The following is a 17,663-nucleotide window of genomic DNA, read 5'->3' as shown; positions in this document are numbered from 1 at the left end:
GGCTCAGTCGGAGGAGTGTGCAACTCTTGATCTCGGGGTCGTGAGTTCGAGCCCCATGTTGGGTGTAGAGATTACTTAAATAAATAAAAACTTAAAGAAAAAAAGAAAAAAGAAACTCACCTTTCAGAGTCCTTAGGAGGACAGTTATCAGGCAGTTGAGCAGCTTGCCCAAACCCTGTTAGTAAAGGCAGAGGTGAGATTTGAACCTAGAATGTCCTCTGCATTCCACTGGCAGCTCTAAGCTGGGTGCAAGGCTTTGAGATTAATTTCTCCTTGTTTCATGCTCAGTGAGAGGGAAGTAACTGGCAGTGCAACCTTCGATTACAGCACACATGGACTTCACCTTATAGACTAACTGGAACCCAACCTTTGCCTCAAATGTCATTGAACCATGAACCCAGACTCAGACTCCAGCAAGCAGCGTTAGTCCTGGGAGAAAATCATGCCATGAATAATGAAGGAATCTCACCTTTTCTTTTTTTTTTTTTTTAAGATTTTATTTATTTATGAGAGAGAGAGAGAGAAAACACACAGAGAGAGGGAGAAGCAGACTCCCTGCTGAGCAGAGAGCACAACATGCGGCTTGATCCCAAGGACCCTGAGATCATGACCTGAGCTGACATCAAGAGTCAGACACTTAACTGAGTGAGCCGCCCAGGTGCCCCTTGGCTTCTCCATGTTTGCCCAACGGATCCCCTGGCGGGCTTTCAGGGCAAACATTCTCTGGGAGCTTTCCCCACGCTCGGTGCCATCAGAGTGGATGTACCCGTGGCTGAGCAGGAGGGAGGAGCAGGAGAAGGAGATGCCACATTCTGGGCAGGGGTAGTTTCCTGGGTGTGGGTGTGCACCTGTGAATGGCCTAGGGTGCCTGTGGAAGAAGCACCACGAACAGCCCCAGCACCGCTAGGGCCTCTGTCACGGGTGGATAAGCTGGTGCTGGAGCTTTTCAGAAAGAGCACCCCATCCCTTCTCACCACAGGCCTCCAGAACTGTAGGGCGTTCTCATAAAGAAGGGCTGAATTTTTTTCAGAGGGAAGCTGGCACGTCTCCCTGGTTCAAGACCTTACATATGGACATTTCAGTGGAAACATTTCTCAAAAAAAAAAACAAAAACAAAAACAAAAACCCACACCTCAGTGCCTTTGGAGCAAACAAAAACACCGGTTTTCATCCTAAATGAAAGGTGGCAGTCATTAAATTCTACAGAGGGCTCTAGGCAGCTTCCCGTGGCAGGTATGCCCTGAGAAACAGGGGCAGGCCAGCGAACCAAGTGCACTTCCGGCCTCAGAAATGCACCGTGCCTACTCTCTAGGCTTAAGTTAATTAGAAGGAAAAACTCACTTCCTTGGGCACACTAGCCACATTTCAAGTGCTAAATGGCCCCATGTGGCTAGTGCCTTCTGTGTTCGACAGCGCAGATAGAACATTCCCATAACTGAGGCAAGTTCCATTGGAAGCAATAATCTAAGTACCTAGAGGAAAGAAGGCAAAAGACCTCAAACCCCAACTGCTGCCTCGTCCCAACCTCTAGTTGGGGCCAGAGGGACCCGCTACCGTTGAACGCAAGGAAGCCTCCAGGTCTGGGAAAGAGAATTTTAGAAAAGAAGGTTCATCGGATTCTTAGGAATTGGGGTCCTTAAAGAGAAGGGTGCGGTGTAGGTGTGGCTGCGGGAAGAAAGGGCCTGCCCTGGCTCGCTCCCAAGAGAGCCTGCAGTCCGCCTCAGCCCCACTCTCCTCACCTAGCCCAGATCCTGGGTGCCTCGCCCCCTCCTGCAGACGTTTGGTCTCCAGGCTCCACGCCTCCTTCTCCCATTTCCAGGAGACGAAGGCGGCTTTGGGGCCTGCGAATCCTAAGGAGAAGAGGCCAACAACAGGCGGGGTGCGAGGATGGAGCCTAGACAAGGCGCTTCCTCTGCAGGGGTGGGTACAGCCTCCTGAACCCGAGCGGAGAAGAGCCTCCCCAACAACACAGGCGCATCCGGACCGATGCCGAATGGTACCCCTTTTCGCTAAAATGCGGAGAAGGGGAGCGCTGGGACCCTTCGATCATGCCCAGGTGGTCCGGGGTCAGGAGCATCACGTCCCTGCGGAGGGCCCAGTGCGTGGCACCAGGTCCACGAACCCTTCGCCCTCAAGGATAATGGCCCCACCCGGCTTCACGCCCTTCTCCCTCCCGTGCACGGCCATTGGGTGGCGCGGGGCCGGAAGCCAGGAGCCGCGTGCTGATTGGGTCTCGGCGAACCAGTCGGTTGCCGGGAAGCGGGCGGCCGCGTGCGAGCCGGCCTTCCTCCCGGAGCCCCGGCGAGCCCCCGGCGCTCACCGGCCGAGCACCTGCTCCGTGCCCCGCGCCGTGTCGGGCAGCGCGTGCGAAGGGACGGGGCGGCGCAGCCCGGCTGCCCGAGGGCGCACAGCACCGCTCCTCCTCCCGGGCCCGCTCGGCCCGGGTCTCGCCAGAGCCCCGCCTGCGTCGCTGCGGGGGCTCCCTGCCGCCTTCGCGCTCAGACTCGAACGACGCTCCCGCCTGCACTGAGCGCGAACTTGTGTTGAGCGCAGCGCTGGGAGCTGGGTCGGGAGCCGGGACCTAAACAAAGTCTGCTCGGCCATGGAGGTTACATGGCGCTGCACAGCCTTCCAGATTCTCAGGTCTCCGCTGGGTTGGACCCAAGGTTTAGTCGCTGAGCACCTGCAGCTCTGCGTGTCTGGTGACGATTAAACGTGGCATCTCCAGACATCATGCGGGGGACTGGAATGAGGAATGAACTCTAAGGGTGCCCGCTCTCAGCGGTGCTTACAACCTGGTGAGACAGAGACCTAGTACATAAGCAAAGGTCTGGTCTGGGTGCCTAAGCCATAGTGACACAGTGCAGGGAATTATGAGACAGTCTCTCATCTCTGAATTGAGCACAGGAAAAGATAAGCATTGTGAATCACTTAAGGAAAAAATAAGGCAATAATAGTTTCTAACTTGCTAAGACATGTAAAAGAGCTAGAAAATTCACATTAAAAGCTGTTGTTTTCAGCAGGGGTGATTAGGTAAGGCTGTCCTCAATATTCAAGAAACTACTGTAACGTGCAAAGCTTGGAAGGATATACACAAGTGAGAAATATTGTACTAGACAGTTTTGACTGAATATATATTATTTAATCCTACAACCACCTAAGGGGCAGTATTAATGTACTCATTTTATAGTCAGATGTTGATGACGCAAGGGATGAGCCAAGATTGAACATGGGATAAACTGGTTCAAAGCCTATGATCCTCCTCTTACATTACGGCTCCTGGTCCAAGGAGGTTTGTTCTCCTGAGATCTAGAGTCAGGGGAAACCGGAGCTGAAAGGTCAGAGGTCAGCAGTCCGGGCTGGGAGCAGACTGAAGGAGTCTCATGCTTTTCCTGACAGGTTCTTCACTCCGGATGTCCTGCCTCTCAGCTCCCAGGTCTCTCATAGATTCCAGATGTGGCTCAGCCCCCACCATCTCCATTTCGCCTGATTCCCCTTTTCTCCCCTCTCCTATCCCTTGCCCTCTGCGCACCTCCTTTCCAACCCTTGATGAGGGAGAATCTTAAAACATTTGTTCCTTCACACTGCTTTACTCAGACACTCGCACTACTGGAACATATCGGGAAAATGTCGGAAGTGTACGGTTGGTTCCTGACCCTCAGGGACACAAGCCTGGGCTGGGGGTGGTAACAGAGGTCTGTCACCCCTCTGACTTGTCCCGCCTGTACGATGGATCCATCGGTGGGCTTCCAGGGCACTCTTTCGTTTAAAGGTTTTCCCGCACTGGGAACAAGGGAAGGGCCTCTCAACAGAATGGATGCGTCTGTGGCTGTTGAGGACGCAGGAAGAGGTAAACTGGTGCCCACACTCGGGGCAGGAGTAGGGCTTCTCCCCTGTATGTGTGCGTCTGTGGATAGCCAGCGAGCCGCTTTGCCGGAAGCAGCGGCCACAGTCGGGGCACGCGTAGGGCTTTTCCCCTGTGTGAATGAGCTGATGCTGGAGCAGGTTATTTTGCTGGGCAAAGCGGGCACTGCAGTGGGTACAAGGGTAGGGACGCTCACCAGAGTGGACCCGTTGGTGATTGGTCAGGAGGGAGGGGTAGGCAAAGCCCCGACCACAGTCAGAACAGATATGGGGCTTCTTCCTAGTGTGGGTGCGCTGGTGGATAGCCAAGAGGGAAGGGTGTGTAAAGTGGCGTCCACACTCGGCGCACACGTACGGCTTCTCCCCACCATGTCTGTGTCTATGGATGGCCAGCGCCCCAGTCTGGCGGAAGCAGCGGCCGCAGTCTGGACATGAATACGGCTTGTCCCCTGTATGAAGCAGCTGGTGCTGGACGAGGTGAGCCCTCTGGGAGAACTGAACCCCACAAGGTCCACAGACGTATGGACGGTCTCCAGAGTGGATTCGCCGATGCCTGACCAGCATGGAGGGGTAGGCAAAGAGCCTCCCGCAGTCTGGGCAGGAGAAGGGCTTCTCCCCTGTATGTATGCGCATGTGGATAGCCAGGTTGCCTCTTTGGCGGAAGCAACGTCCACACTGGCCACAGGGAAAGGGCCGCTCCCCCGAGTGGACCCGCTGGTGGCTGGCTAGGAGGGAGGGGTAGCTGAAAGAACGGTTGCATTCCAGGCAGGGGTAGGGCCTCTTGGGAGTCTGGGTGCACTGCTGCCCCGTGTGTGCAGATGGCTGAGGCAACGGATGGCTAAAGTCCCTGAAACTAGGAACCAGCCTGGCCTCCACCGGTGGCGCGTTCCTCCCTGGGGCATCCTCAAGCTCCTCGGCCCCGATTTTGCTGCTGGGTTCGTTCTTTCTCTTGCTTTCTAAAGAGACAAGAGAATTGAAACAGAATTGTTGAGTGCTTGTACGATCATGCCTGTGTTTTCCCTCTGTTCTAGACCCTGTTACGGAGCCCCCCAGGCTCATCTCAGGCAGCAGCTCCCCATTCCATGGCCACCAGGCCCTTTTGTCCCCCCTCATGTAGGGCTTGGAAAACAGCAGTTTGTCACAAGGTGGGGGATCCTACTGCCTGTTGGAAACAAGCAATCACCTGCTGTGTTAAAGGCCCTAAATGTGGGCATTTCAGCAGGGACGGAGATTTCTCCAGGCACTGGAATGGACCGCAGGTCAGTGTATATAAAGCCGCAGTCACCACCTGCGCCAAAATTACTGGGGTCACTAAGTGAACGTCTGGCTCCTTTCTGAGGCATGCAGACACTCTGGGAACATGAGAGAACAAGGCTCAGTAAATTTCTAACCCGAGCTTCTCTTCCCCCAAACTCGCTGTCCTTGACCCAAGGTCTGAGAAAGGGAACTTTGGAAGAGAAGGCTCAGGGGATTCCCACCAACTGGGCTCTGTAAGAGAGGCTATGTGTGGGAAGGAGGCTGCGGGAAGCAAGGGCCTGCCCTGGCTCGCTCCCATGAGAGCCTGCAGTCCGCCTCAGCCCCACCTTCCTCACCTAGCCCAGATCCTGGGCGCCTGGCCCCCTCCTCGGGATCCTTGGCCTCCGGGCTCCACACCTCCTTCTTTCTCTCCAGCCAGGAGATGAGGGCCGGTTTGGGGCCTGCGAATCCTAAGGGAGGAGAGGCCGACAGCGGACAGGGTAAGAGGATGGAGCCTAGACAGGGCGCTTCCTCCGCGGGGGTGAGTACAGCCTTCTGAACCCGAGCGGAGAAGACCCTCCCCAACAACAGACACTCAGGCGCGTTCGGACCCGAAATCTAAAAATCTCCGTGTCACAAAAAGAGAAAGAAGGGGTGGGCCGGGCCTCACCGAGCGCGCCCAGGTGGCCGTAGGTCTCCCGCATCACGTCCCGGTACAGGGCCCTCTGCGCGGGCCGCAGACAGCCCCACTCCTCCGGGGAGAAGTACACGGCCACGTCCGCGAAGCTCACGGCGCCCGGCCTCCCTCGCCCCGACTGGGTCTTCCCCTGCCCGCCGGCGAGGCGCGGGGCCCGGGGCGGCGCCATGGGTCCAGAACCGCCGCCCTCCCCCCACCCCCCCACCCCTGCGGTTCGCCGGCGGGGCCGGGGTTCTAGACGCGGCGGGGCCGAACCCGGCCGCTGCTCGGGCACAGAGAGCCTCCCAGGAGGCCCGAAGGGCCCCGGGACCAGCCTCTCGTGGGGCCAGTGCAAACCCCTCCGGAGTTATTCTTACGGGTCCTGCAAGGACCTGGGTTAGAGCACCGGAGGATGCCTGCTGCCACGGTGGAAGCACCGGAGACGCTCGGCCGCACCGGGGCTGGAAACCCTTCGCCCTCAAGGATAATGGCCCCACCCGGCTTCACGCCCTTCTCCCTCCCGTGCACGGCCATTGGGTGGCGCGGGGCCGGAAGCCAGGAGCCGCGTGCTGATTGGGTCTCGGCGAACCAGTCGGTTGCCGGGAAGCGGGCGGCCGCGTGCGAGCCGGCCTTCCTCCCGGAGCCCCGGCGAGCCCCCGGCGCTCACCGGCCGAGCACCTGCCCCGTGCCCGCGCCGTGTCGGGCAGCGCGTGCGAAGGGACGGGGCGGCGCAGCCCGGCTGCCCGAGGGCGCACAGCACCGCTCCTCCTCCCGGGCCCGCTCGGCCCCGATCTCGCCAGAGCCCCGCCTGCGTCGCTGCGGGGCTCCCTGCCGCCTTCGCACTCAGACTCGAACGACGCTCCCGCTTGCACTGAGCGCGAACTTGTGTTGAGCGCAGCGCTGGGAGCTGGGTCGGGAGCCGGGACCTAAACAAAGTCTGCTCGGCCATGGAGGTTACATGGCGCTGCACAGCCTTCCAGATTCTCAGGTCTCCGCTGGGTTGGACCCAAGGTTTAGTCGCTGAGCACCTGCAGCTCTGCGTGTCTGGTGACGATTAAACGTGGCATCTCCGGACATCATGCGGGGGACTGGAATGAGGAATGAACTCTAAGGGTGCCCGCTCTCAGCGGTGCTTACAACCCCTTAAGGGAGACACACAAATATACAAAGGTCTGGGTGCCTCAAGGGCTGGAAAAGCCCCGGATCGGAGCCAGCAGTCCCAAGGTAATAAAGACATCATAATGCAGTGCAGACTTCACTCCTAGCTTAGTATGACTTCTAGAAGCATCTGAAGGCAGGCCAGTTGGCCTCTTGAATATTTCACTTCAGGTGACACCCTTTTCCCAACATATTGGTAAACCTGTGAAGATTCACACGGGATCTACCATTGAGAAAGCCACAGTGGTAGCCCTGACTCACTCCAGGGAGTATAAGACAGTCTCTCAGTGGAGTTGAGAAAGACAGAAAAAGACAGGCATTGTGAATCAATTAGGAGGAAGAAAGAAAGAAAAAAGGCAAATAGCTCCTCACTGACTGAAACCTGGAGAAAGAGCTAGAGAAATTACATTAAAAGCAGTTGTTTAGGGGCGCCTGGGGGGCTCCGTCAGTTAAGCGTCTGACTCTTGGTTTTTGGCTCAGGTCCTGATCCCAGGTAGTGGGACTGAGCCCCGTGTGGGGCTCCCCGCTTAGCCGGGAGTCTGCTTCTCCCCCTCTGCCCCTCCCCATGCTCGAGCACATCCTCCTGCATTCTCCCTCTAAAATAAATAAATCTTTTTTTTTTTTTAAGCAGTGTTTAAAACAGGGATGATTACATAAAGCTGTTCAATATTCAAAAAAGCTGTGCTGTTCTCCAAACCATTAGGAGGCCTACTACAAACAAAACAAAACAAAACAACAAAAAGAATAAAAAAAGAACAAGTGCTGGCCCTGATGTGGAGTAACTAGGATCCTGTGCACTGTGGGTGGAGATGTAAAATGGTGCAGCTACAATGGAAAACTGTATGATAGGTTCTAAAAAAATTAAAAATTACTTTATGACCCAGCAATTCCACTTCGGGTATGTGCCCCACAAATTCAAAGTATGGCCTTGAAGAGCTATTTGTCTACACATGTTTATAGCAGCAAATTCACAACAGTCAAGAGATGGAAGGAACCCAAGTGTCTGTGGGCCAATGAATGGGGAAACAAAATGTGGTAGATAACATGCTGTGGAATACCATCCAGCTGAAAAAGGAAGGAAATTCTGACACATGCTACAACTTGGACTGAACTTGAGGGCATTAAGGGCGCCTTGGTGGCTCAGTCATTAAACGTCTGCCTTCAGCTCAGGTCATGATCCTGGGGTCCTGGGATCAAGCCCCACATTGGGCTCCCTGCTTCTCCCTCTCCCACTCCCTCTGCTTTGTGTTCCCTCTCTTGCTGTGTCTCTGTCAAATAAATAAAATCTTTAAAAAAATAAACTTGATGGGCGCCTGGGTGGCTCAGTCGGTTAAGCGACTGCCTTCGGCTCAGGTCATGATCCTGGAGTCCCGGGATCGAGTCCCGCATCGGGCTCCCTGCTCGGCGGGGAGTCTGCTTCCCCCTCTGACCCTCCGCCTTCTCATGCTCTCTGTCTCTCATTCTCGCTCTCTCAAATAAATAAATAAAATCTTAAAAAAAAAATAAACTTGATGACATTATACAAAGTGAAATAAGCCATACTGTATGATTTCACTTATATGAGGTGTCTTCCATAGTATCACATTCACAGAAGCAGGAGGGTAGGTGATTGGCACAGACTGAGGTGGGGGGAGGGGGGTTATTTAATGAGTATAGAGTTTCAGTTTTGCAAGAGGAGAAAGGTCTGGAGATTGGTTGCCCAACAATGCGAGTGTACATTTAAAAAACGGTTAAGATGGTAAATTTTATGTTGTGTGTATTTTACCACAAATAAAAATAAAAATACTTAACCAAATCCACTAGCAGACCAAATCAAGCAATGTATAAAAAAGATTATATACCAGAATTGCACAGGACTAACCCAGAAATGTAAAGTTGGTTTAACATCTGAAAATCAATTAATATAATGCATCATATATCAGTAAAGACAAAACCCACATGATCATCTTAACGGAAGTGCAAAAAGCACTTGATAACATCCAACATCCCTTCATGATAAAACCACTCAAAAACTAGGACTCAAAGAAAATGTTCTCCACCTGATGAAAGACGGAATGCTTTCCCCGTAAGATCAGGAACAAGACAAGGAAGTCCACTCTTGCCACTTCTATTCTATTCTACTCACCACTGTTATTCTTTTTTTTTTTTTAAGATTTTATTTATTTATTTGATAGAGAGAGAGACAGCGAGAGAAGGAACACAAGCAGGGGGAGTGGGAGAGGGAGAAGCAGGCTTCCCGCCGAGCAGGGAGCCCGATGTGGGGCTCCATCCTAGGACCCTGGGATCATGACCCAAGCCGAAGGCAGACGCTTAACGACTGAGCCACCCAGGCGCCCCTCACCACTGTTATTCTAATCACTTCTATTCTCTTACGTTGTACTGTTCTAGCCAGAGCAATTAGGCAAGAAAATAAAATAAGCATCCAGATTAGAAAGATGTAAGACTATCTGCAGATGACATGATATACAAACTCTTGAGGAATTCATTGAAAAACCCATTAGTACCGGGGCATCTGGCCAGCTCAGTCAGTAGAGCATATGACTCTTTATCTCGAGGTCATTTGTTCAAGCCCCACATTGGGTGTGGCGAGTGGGAGAGGGAGAAGCAGGCCTCCCGCAGAGCAGGGAGCCTCATGTGGGGCTCGATCCCAGGACCCTGGGATCATGACCTGAGCCGAAGGCAGACGCTTAACGACTGAGCCACCCAGGCGCCCCAAGACTGTCAATTTCTTACAAAACTAAACATACTCTAAGCATATGATCCAGCAATTATGCTCCTTGGTATTTACCCAAATAAGTTGATAACTTACATCCACACAAAAACCTGCACACAGATGTGTATGGCAACTTTATTCATAACTACCAAAGCCTGGAAGCAACCAAGATGTCCTTTAGTGGGTGAATGGATAAATAACCCGTGGTACATTCATACAGTGAAATATCAGCACTAAAAAGACATAAGCTATTAAGCCATGATAAGACATGTAGTAGCCTTAAATGATTATTATTAAGAGAAAGAAGACAATCTGAAAAAGCCATTTACTGTCTGATTCCAACTATATTACATTCTGGAAAAGGCAAAACCTTGGAGACAGTAAAAAGACCAGTGGTTGCCCGGGTTTGGGAAGAAGGAATGAATAGGGGAAGCATAGAAGATTTTTAGGGTAATGATACTATAATAATTGGTGGATACATGTCATTATGCCTCTACCAAAACCCATAGAATGTACAAAACCAAAACTGAGCCCTAATTTAAACTGTGGACTTTGGGTGATAATGATATACCAATGTAGATTCATAGGCTATAACAAATGTACCAATCTGGTATGTGATGCTCATAGTAGCAGGCTGAGCTAGGGGTAGAGGGATATGGGAACTCTCGGTACTTTCAACTTAACGCTAAATTACTTTAAAAAATAAAATATATTAAAAATGTTTTAAAAATGGGGCACCTGGGGGCGCCTGGGTGGCTCAGATGGTTAAGCGTCTGCCTTCGGCTCAGGTCATGATCCCAGGGTCCTGGGATCGAGTCCCGCATCGGGCTCCCTGCTCCTTTGGAGCCTGCTTCTCTCTCTCTCTCTCTTTCTCTCATGAATAAATAAAAAAAATCTAAAAAAAAAAAAAAAAAAAAGGGGGCACCTGGGTGGCTCAGTCGTCAAGCGTCTGCCTTCTGCTCAGGTCCTGGGATCCAGCCCCTCATCGGGCTCCCTGCTCCGCGGGAAGCCTGCTTCTCCCTCTCCTGCTCCCCCTGCTTGTGTTCCCTCTCTCGCTGTGTTTCTCTCTGTCAAATAAATTAATTAAAAAAAATCTTTAAAAAAAATGTTTTAAAAATGATTCATGGAACAACATGGATGAACCTTCAAAACAGTATGCCAGGTGAAAAAAAGCCAGACACAAAAGACCACGTATCTCATGATTACAATTATATGAAATGTCCAGAATGGCAAATCAGTAGACAGAAAGTAGGTTAGTGGTTTCCAGGGGCTGAAGAGGGTGGAGAACAGGGTCGTGATGACTAAGGGGTTTCTTTCCGGGGTGATGAAAACATTCTGGAGTTAGATTGTAGTGATGGTTGTACAACTCTCTGAATATACTAAAAATCACTGAATTGTTTACTTTAAAGGGACGAAGTTTATGGTGTGTTAATTATATCTCAATAAAGCTGTTTTTTTTAAAAAAAAAAAAAAAACCAGGGGCGCCTGGGTGGCTCAGTCGTTGAGCATCTGCCTTCGGCTCAGGTCATGATCCCAGAGTCCTGGGATCAGGCCCTGTATCGGGCTCCCTGCTCCGCGGGAAGCCTGCTTCTCCCTCTCCCATTCCCCTGCTTGTATTCCCTCTCTCGCTGTGTCTCTCTCTGTCAAATAAATAAATAAATAAATACATACATACATACATACATACATAAAATTAAAAAAACCCAACTATGTTGTAGTCTTAGACAAGGAAAGATGGTTATGTAAATTGTTTAAAACAAAACAAAACAAAAAACCCCCAGGCTTCCAGGAGGCATTCTAGAACAGTCCCTCCCTAAGTCTCAGCCCCGCCACTTTACCCCCTCTGTCCCCCATCCCCTCTAGGCCTTTTGCACGTCTGGGTGGTTTCCGTGGCTGCAGCTGTCGCCCGAGAACTGGTTTAGATACATTGTGAAAAATGAATGAGTGAGCAGCAAAAAATGGGCAGAGCGAGCGCCCCCACGTGGCCTTAGGTCTCCGGCATCCCGTCCGGCACAAGGCCTTCCGAGCCTCGGATTTCTCCATTCCGCCAGGAAAAAAATACACGACCACCGCGGCAAGCCTCCTCGGCTCCGGTCCAGGTTCTGCGCTCCAGATGGGGAGCGGGGCTGGAGGCGGCGCTTTGGACTCTTCCAGTCCCCAGATCCTGGATGCTCCAACCCCAGGGTCACTGTCTTTTCCGGGCTGAGGAGACACTGCCCCAGTGGGCCCGGCGTCTGAGCTGGCCCGGACGTGGGGCCAAGCTCCGGCTGCAACGGAGGAATCACGGCATCGTGGGTCACTCTGGTACTCAGAGTGGACAGTGGGACCGGAAAATGCCCCAAGAGAATATGGCGGCGACCTGCCTTCACAACCGTCATTCAGATGCACTCGGAAGCTTGTTATTCGTTCCGGTTGACCTTATCTGTCAAGTGTCAGCTCCGAACACTCAGCTCCTACAATTCCTAAGCCCGTATTGGCGCTGGCGGAGATTGGCTAGAGGACGTTGCTTCTGGCAGCGCCCAGTGATTGGACCACTCCATCACTGAAATAACTAGGTCTGCGCTGATTGGTCCCTGGGGCCCGACTCTAGGACGCTGTTGCTAGGTAACGCCCGGCAGGGGGCCGGCTCACACGCGCAGGACCAGGCGCCCCGACGAGGTCACTGTGTAGTGAACCCGCACTGGTCAGAGTCCTCTGCCCGATTCTACCTCGGCTCCTTCTGTTCCGCTGACCCCCAGGCCTCCGGGAGCGCTTCCCGGCTGCAAAATGAACCGCGTTCCTGTCCCGAGAGAAGCCAATTCTAGGGAAATTTATGGAATTTCTTCATTATCTATGGAAATTTATGGGATTTATGGAATTTCTTCATTATCCCAGGTACGCAACATCCCAGGTATTCAACAGCCTTCTTGTGAATCTAATTCTGAGCAACGCTCCTCGTGAGGGTAGGGAGTGTGGTCCCTGTTTAAGAATAAGAACATTGAGACTGGCTTGCTGGTACTCAGGGCTATCTGACTCCAAGTCCAGTGCTCGTTCTACTGATATAATCACTAGAACTTTCCGTCCTGAGCCATCTCAGCCCTTGAGCAGCTCACACACACTCCTGGGATAGAAGTCCTGGCCACCAGTTGCATTGCGGTGGCTTACAGAAGCGCCCTCTTCCCTTTTACCCACCGCTCTGAAGGCTGAGTGGGCAAAGGCAGAATCTTATTCTTTGTTGTTCCTAAACATCTAATAACTGTAGTGTAATAACAAAACAACAACCCGCACAATGTGCCAGGAACTGCAGAAACACTTCAATACGTTATCTCATTTAGTCCTTGAAACAACCCCATGAGGCTGATCGTTTCACTTTCTGAGTGGGGGCACTCAAACTCAGTCCAGGAAGATACCCTCCTCTGTAACACTGCTAAATTAAGGAGCCAGCATTAGAATCCAGTGTATCCGACTTTGAAGCCCATTTATCCTAACCACTGTGCTATATAGCTACGCCTAAGCACAGCAATTGTTCAAAAATATCAAAGGAATTGGGGCGCCCGGGTGACTTAGTCGGTTAAGCATCCGACTCTTGGTTTCAGCTCAGCTCATGATCTCAGGGTTGTGAGATCAAGTCCCGCATCAGGCACTGGGCTCAGTGAGGAGTTAGATTGAGGTTCTTTCCCCCTTCTTTTCCCTCCCCCTCTTCTCCTCCCCGTGCTCACACTCTCTCTCTCTCAAATAAATAAATAAAACATCTTTTTTAAAAAATCAAAGGAAGGAAACATTTTTTTCTTTGCTTTCCCCTTGCTCCTGTGCCCTACCCCCATCTACAAAAGAGATGGTCCTTCTACTTCGAGAGGTTTGCAATGGACCCTCAGTCTGTAGTTCACTTCCATTACAGATATAAGACACAGGACCTGTGATGGGCTCCTAATTCAGCGGGAAGAGCTCAGGAGAAAGGAACCTCTCTTGAGCCCTGGCTCCACCTTTTGGCAGCTGGGTAATGTAAGCAAGTTACTTTACCTTGCCAGTGTAGGTTTCTTTAAGACTGGGGTCATATCATCTGTCTCACATACATGTCATTGAGGTTTAAATAAGTCAACTGGGTAAAGTTTGGGGTCTGGTAGGCAGTTAATTCAAGAGAATTATTATCTGAGGGAGATGGAATTTGCCAACAAGAGAGATGCTTCCTACCATGTTCTACTATCTTGAAGCAGTGAGAGATGCCATAAGTTTATATTTTTTATTCTTGGAGAAGCCTTGAAGGTTGGGGGTATGGTCTTTGCCCCATCTTCTTCAGAGTCCCATCCCTTAGCTATTCAAGTATCTCCCAAACTCATATCCTTGGTGTCCCTCTCACTCTCCCAGATTCAACGAACCTAGACTTCTGGAAGATATCTGGATAATGCTTAATGCCCTCAGGTGAGTCTGGATCTAAGAACTGAGACCCCAGTTCTTTTTGCTACTTCTTAACATGTTTCTGGATTTTTTTTCTACTACTGAGCGTGATTCTGTTGATGCTTAATCAGAGCTAATACATGGAAAAATACTTCAGACCCTTGGGAAAGGTGTGAGGTCACTCCCCACTTACTCATTCAGGTGATGTCCTTGTAAGAGCTAAAAAGGGCCCAGCACTTCCTGTACCAGTAGTGAGATATTTCTGGGCACTGCTTCTGTGGCTAATCAGTTCCTAGGCCCTAGAGAAGCAACAGTCACACCCAGGAAAGAGGCAAGGCCATGCACCTTGGTGCAAATCCAAGGTAGAGAGTTTCCAGAAGGCCCAGTTACAGTCAAGGTAGCATATCTGATTCCAGGGTTTATAGTGGGGGATTAACACAGATGGATGCGGACTGTAGGTTCTAAGATGTCAGAGCATCATGAATGCCAGGCCACGGTCCTCAGTCTCAGGGTGAGGCACCTGCTCTGGCCCTAATATTTCTACCTCCCAAGATTTTTTGGCTTTTGGTCCCTTCCTTCTGCATCTCCTTCCTCTTATTTTCTGCTGGAAAATAGGGAGAATCTCAGAACTTAGACTGTAACCACTTTTGGTCCATGGAGGCAGTGGGCAAATTCAAACACTTGAGTCAGAGCTCCCCTGGATAGTTGATTAAGAGAGGTGCCCAAGTCCCCACAGTTGGCTCACAGTCCTATAGAATCCTGGGACCATTGATCCCTCACCAAGAGCCCACCTTGTCGATGAGGATTGATAGAATACCTCAGTGAGGGCATTATTCTCCACCTGTGAAGGTAGACTCCCCCCAACACTCCTTTCCAATAACAGGAACCCTCTAGGGACCTTCTAAGATTAGCTCAGGAAAAGACAAAGGTCCTGAGATCCTCGCCCTATAGAGAAACTACTTCAATACTCTTTCCATTTTAGGTTTCTAAAGGCCCAAGATTAGTAACACATGAGTGTTCAGAAAAGTGTAGCTGGAAACCTGAAAAAAAAAACAAAAAACAACCCACTAGATTTTAACCTCTTTTTAGTGAGTGGCATACTAAAATCCTGATCTTCACCTTGAAGTGATCATGAACATCAACTGACCTCATACAACTCTCCCACCCCAACCAAAGAAAATGTACCCTGAACTCCAACACTTAATTCATTTTTGGGACCCTTTCCAAAGAGTTTGTTTCCTTGTGAATTCCCATTTATAAAGCACTCTGATCCTATGCTCCCCATGCAAGGGACTAAAATTCTCTGCCTTAATTTTCTTACCTATTAAACATGGATAATCATTTCTTTTTCTTATGGATGTTGTGAAGGTTAAATGAGATAATGTAATTAAAGATTCTCTTTAGGAACACTGAGGTTCAGGACCTGAGTTCAGTAAGTGCTGAAGAAAATGTATTTCTCTTCCCCAGTTCCACATCAGGACCTCCTCTCTCTATATCATTCATTGGAGAAAAGATGTGTGGAGAAAGAATAGTCAAGGGTTATTTTTAGAAACTTATTGTTATATTCCCCAAAACTAGAAGCAGCTTGGTACCACTTGTAATCTGAGAAAATGGAACTAACTTTAAAAAGGTACTGAAATTGCACCACATAGTTCCTTTAGAGGGAGATCTTTGTGAGGGATGGGTCCTTGAGGCTTTCCAAGAAGTCTGACTTCAGGCATACATTGATCCCCTCAACTCAACAGACTTCTCTGGGATGTGCCTTGTCTTTGGGATCTGGAGCTTCAGAGGACCACAGACCTCAATTTTTTGTCCTACCCAAGAGACAAAGGTTCTCTCAGATCTAGGGAAGAAATGAGTCAGAGATGGTATAGGAGTCCCAGAGGAAGTGTGCGTGAGTGTGTGTGTGTGTGTGTGTGTGTGTGTCGGCAGCGGGGCGTGTAACTCCTGCGAGGCCTCAGGTTGACATTATTGGAACCATTTTAACATTAAAAAAAACTGGAGGCTCAGAGAAATTAACTGGTTTGCCCAAGCCCACACCACATGTAAGAGAATCAGGATCAGAATTCAAGTCTGTCTAATATCAGTGCCCAAGCACTTAACCACTTGGAGGTACTGAATGTGCTACCTCTGGGACCCACAGCTTTGGGGCTTCAGAAGCATGGCCTAGGCTGGTCGGAGGCAGAGGGTCTTTGGCCCCAGGCCTTATTTTCAGGAAACTGAAATGTAAACTTTTTTTTTTTTTAAGATTTTATTTATTTATTTGAGAGAGAGTGAGCGAGAGAGCAGAGCAGGGGTAGGGGCAGGGGCAGAGGGAGAGGAAACAAACTCCCCGCTGAGCAGAGAGCCCAATGCGGGACTGGATCCCAGGTCCCTGGGATCATGACCTGAGCCGAAGGCAGCCGCTTAACTGACTGAGCCACCCAGGTGCCCCTAGAATGTAAACTTTTGATTTTATCTTCAAACAAGTAGTCTGGACCCAGAAACTATTACTAGACCTTACCTTATGTATTATTTTTCTCTTATAGTTATTTTGTGAATAGCAAAATTACACTGCAGTGTATTTTTGTATTAAAAGCATCAGTATGCTAAATGCATTTAAGATACACCACTGCTGTACTTTTTGTTTTGGTTTTTTTTAGTCATTACCCGCCCCCCCCCCTCCCCATTTAAAAAATACGGCAGCTTGGGAGGGGGTGGGTATGTAGGGCTAGGACTTCTGCCGACTTCTTAATTAGACCCACGTCGGCCTGGGGACGCCTCCTTCCCGTCCTGCGTTCCTCCCCACTCGGAGCCCCAGGCCGCCCCTTAAATTTATGAGCCCTTGGAGGACCTCTCATTTTGGATCCGTATCCTGAGAAAGTCCCGTAGCAAAGCTGGCGACGCCAGCTTCACCGCGGCTCCCGCCAAAGCCGTGTGATGACCTTTCCTCGCTAGGTCAAGTTCACCTTACTGAAGCAAGCACGGCTGGGGCTCCCGGCTCCTCGCCGCCCTGGGCGCCGCGGCACGCGACTCTGGGCGCCGCTGGAGCTGGGGGCCGTCCCAGGATCGCGCTCGTTGATAGGCCATTTCCGGTAGAACGCTGAAACAAGCTGCAAGGTGATTGGGCCTCGGGGACCGGGGAGGTGTGAATGGCGCCTGCAGGAGTGACCTGCCGCCGCGCCTCTCTGGATCCTAGTGGGGCGGGTGACCCCGGTGCCTGGAGGAAAAGGTGGCTGGTGGCTGCTCTCACTTGCAATGCAGCGGCCAGAGTGAGGGGGGAGAACCCAGGCGGCTCTCCCCGCGGAGCTTGGGGTTAGCTCCTCCCGGCGCAGCTTCGATTCCAACGGGGCTGCTGGATGGAGGACCGCGGCCTTCCCACTCCGGAGCTCAAGATAGCAGCTCCTCTGGGACACCTGGGTGGCTCAGTCCGTTAAGCATCTGCCTTCGGCTCAGGTCATGATCCCAGGGTCCTGGGATAGAGTCCCACGTGGGAGCCTGCTTCTCTCCTCCCTGCTCATGCTCTCTTCTCACTATCTCTGTCTGTCTCTCTCTCAAATAAATAAATAAAATCTAAAAAAAAAAAAAAAAAAAAGATAGCATCTCCTCTATGCAGCAAATCCGAAATCCATGTGCAAGTTTAGGTTTTACACATCCTCAACA

General features: G+C 51.0%; 1 protein-coding gene across 1 annotated transcript; it reads right to left on the bottom strand.

The window, feature by feature from the left end:
- Positions 1 to 3,120: 3,120 nt before the first annotated feature.
- On the bottom strand, positions 3,121 to 6,310 carry LOC117999254 (zinc finger protein 501-like). The gene is made up of 3 exons (XM_034988192.1): positions 6,169 to 6,310; positions 5,457 to 5,570; positions 3,121 to 4,820 (listed from the first exon to the last, which is right to left on the bottom strand). Exons 1-3 carry the CDS (start codon positions 6,308 to 6,310, stop codon positions 3,607 to 3,609), a joined length of 1,470 nt encoding a protein of 489 aa, XP_034844083.1. The 3' UTR covers positions 3,121 to 3,606.
- Between the last annotated feature and the right edge of the window lie 11,353 nt (positions 6,311 to 17,663).

Source organism: Mirounga leonina, unplaced genomic scaffold, assembly GCF_011800145.1.
Source record: "Mirounga leonina isolate KUSES-001 unplaced genomic scaffold, KU_Mleo_1.0 Mir_454, whole genome shotgun sequence".
Lineage (NCBI taxonomy): Eukaryota > Metazoa > Chordata > Mammalia > Carnivora > Phocidae > Mirounga > Mirounga leonina.
This window is presented reverse-complemented; position numbering and strand designations above follow the sequence as displayed.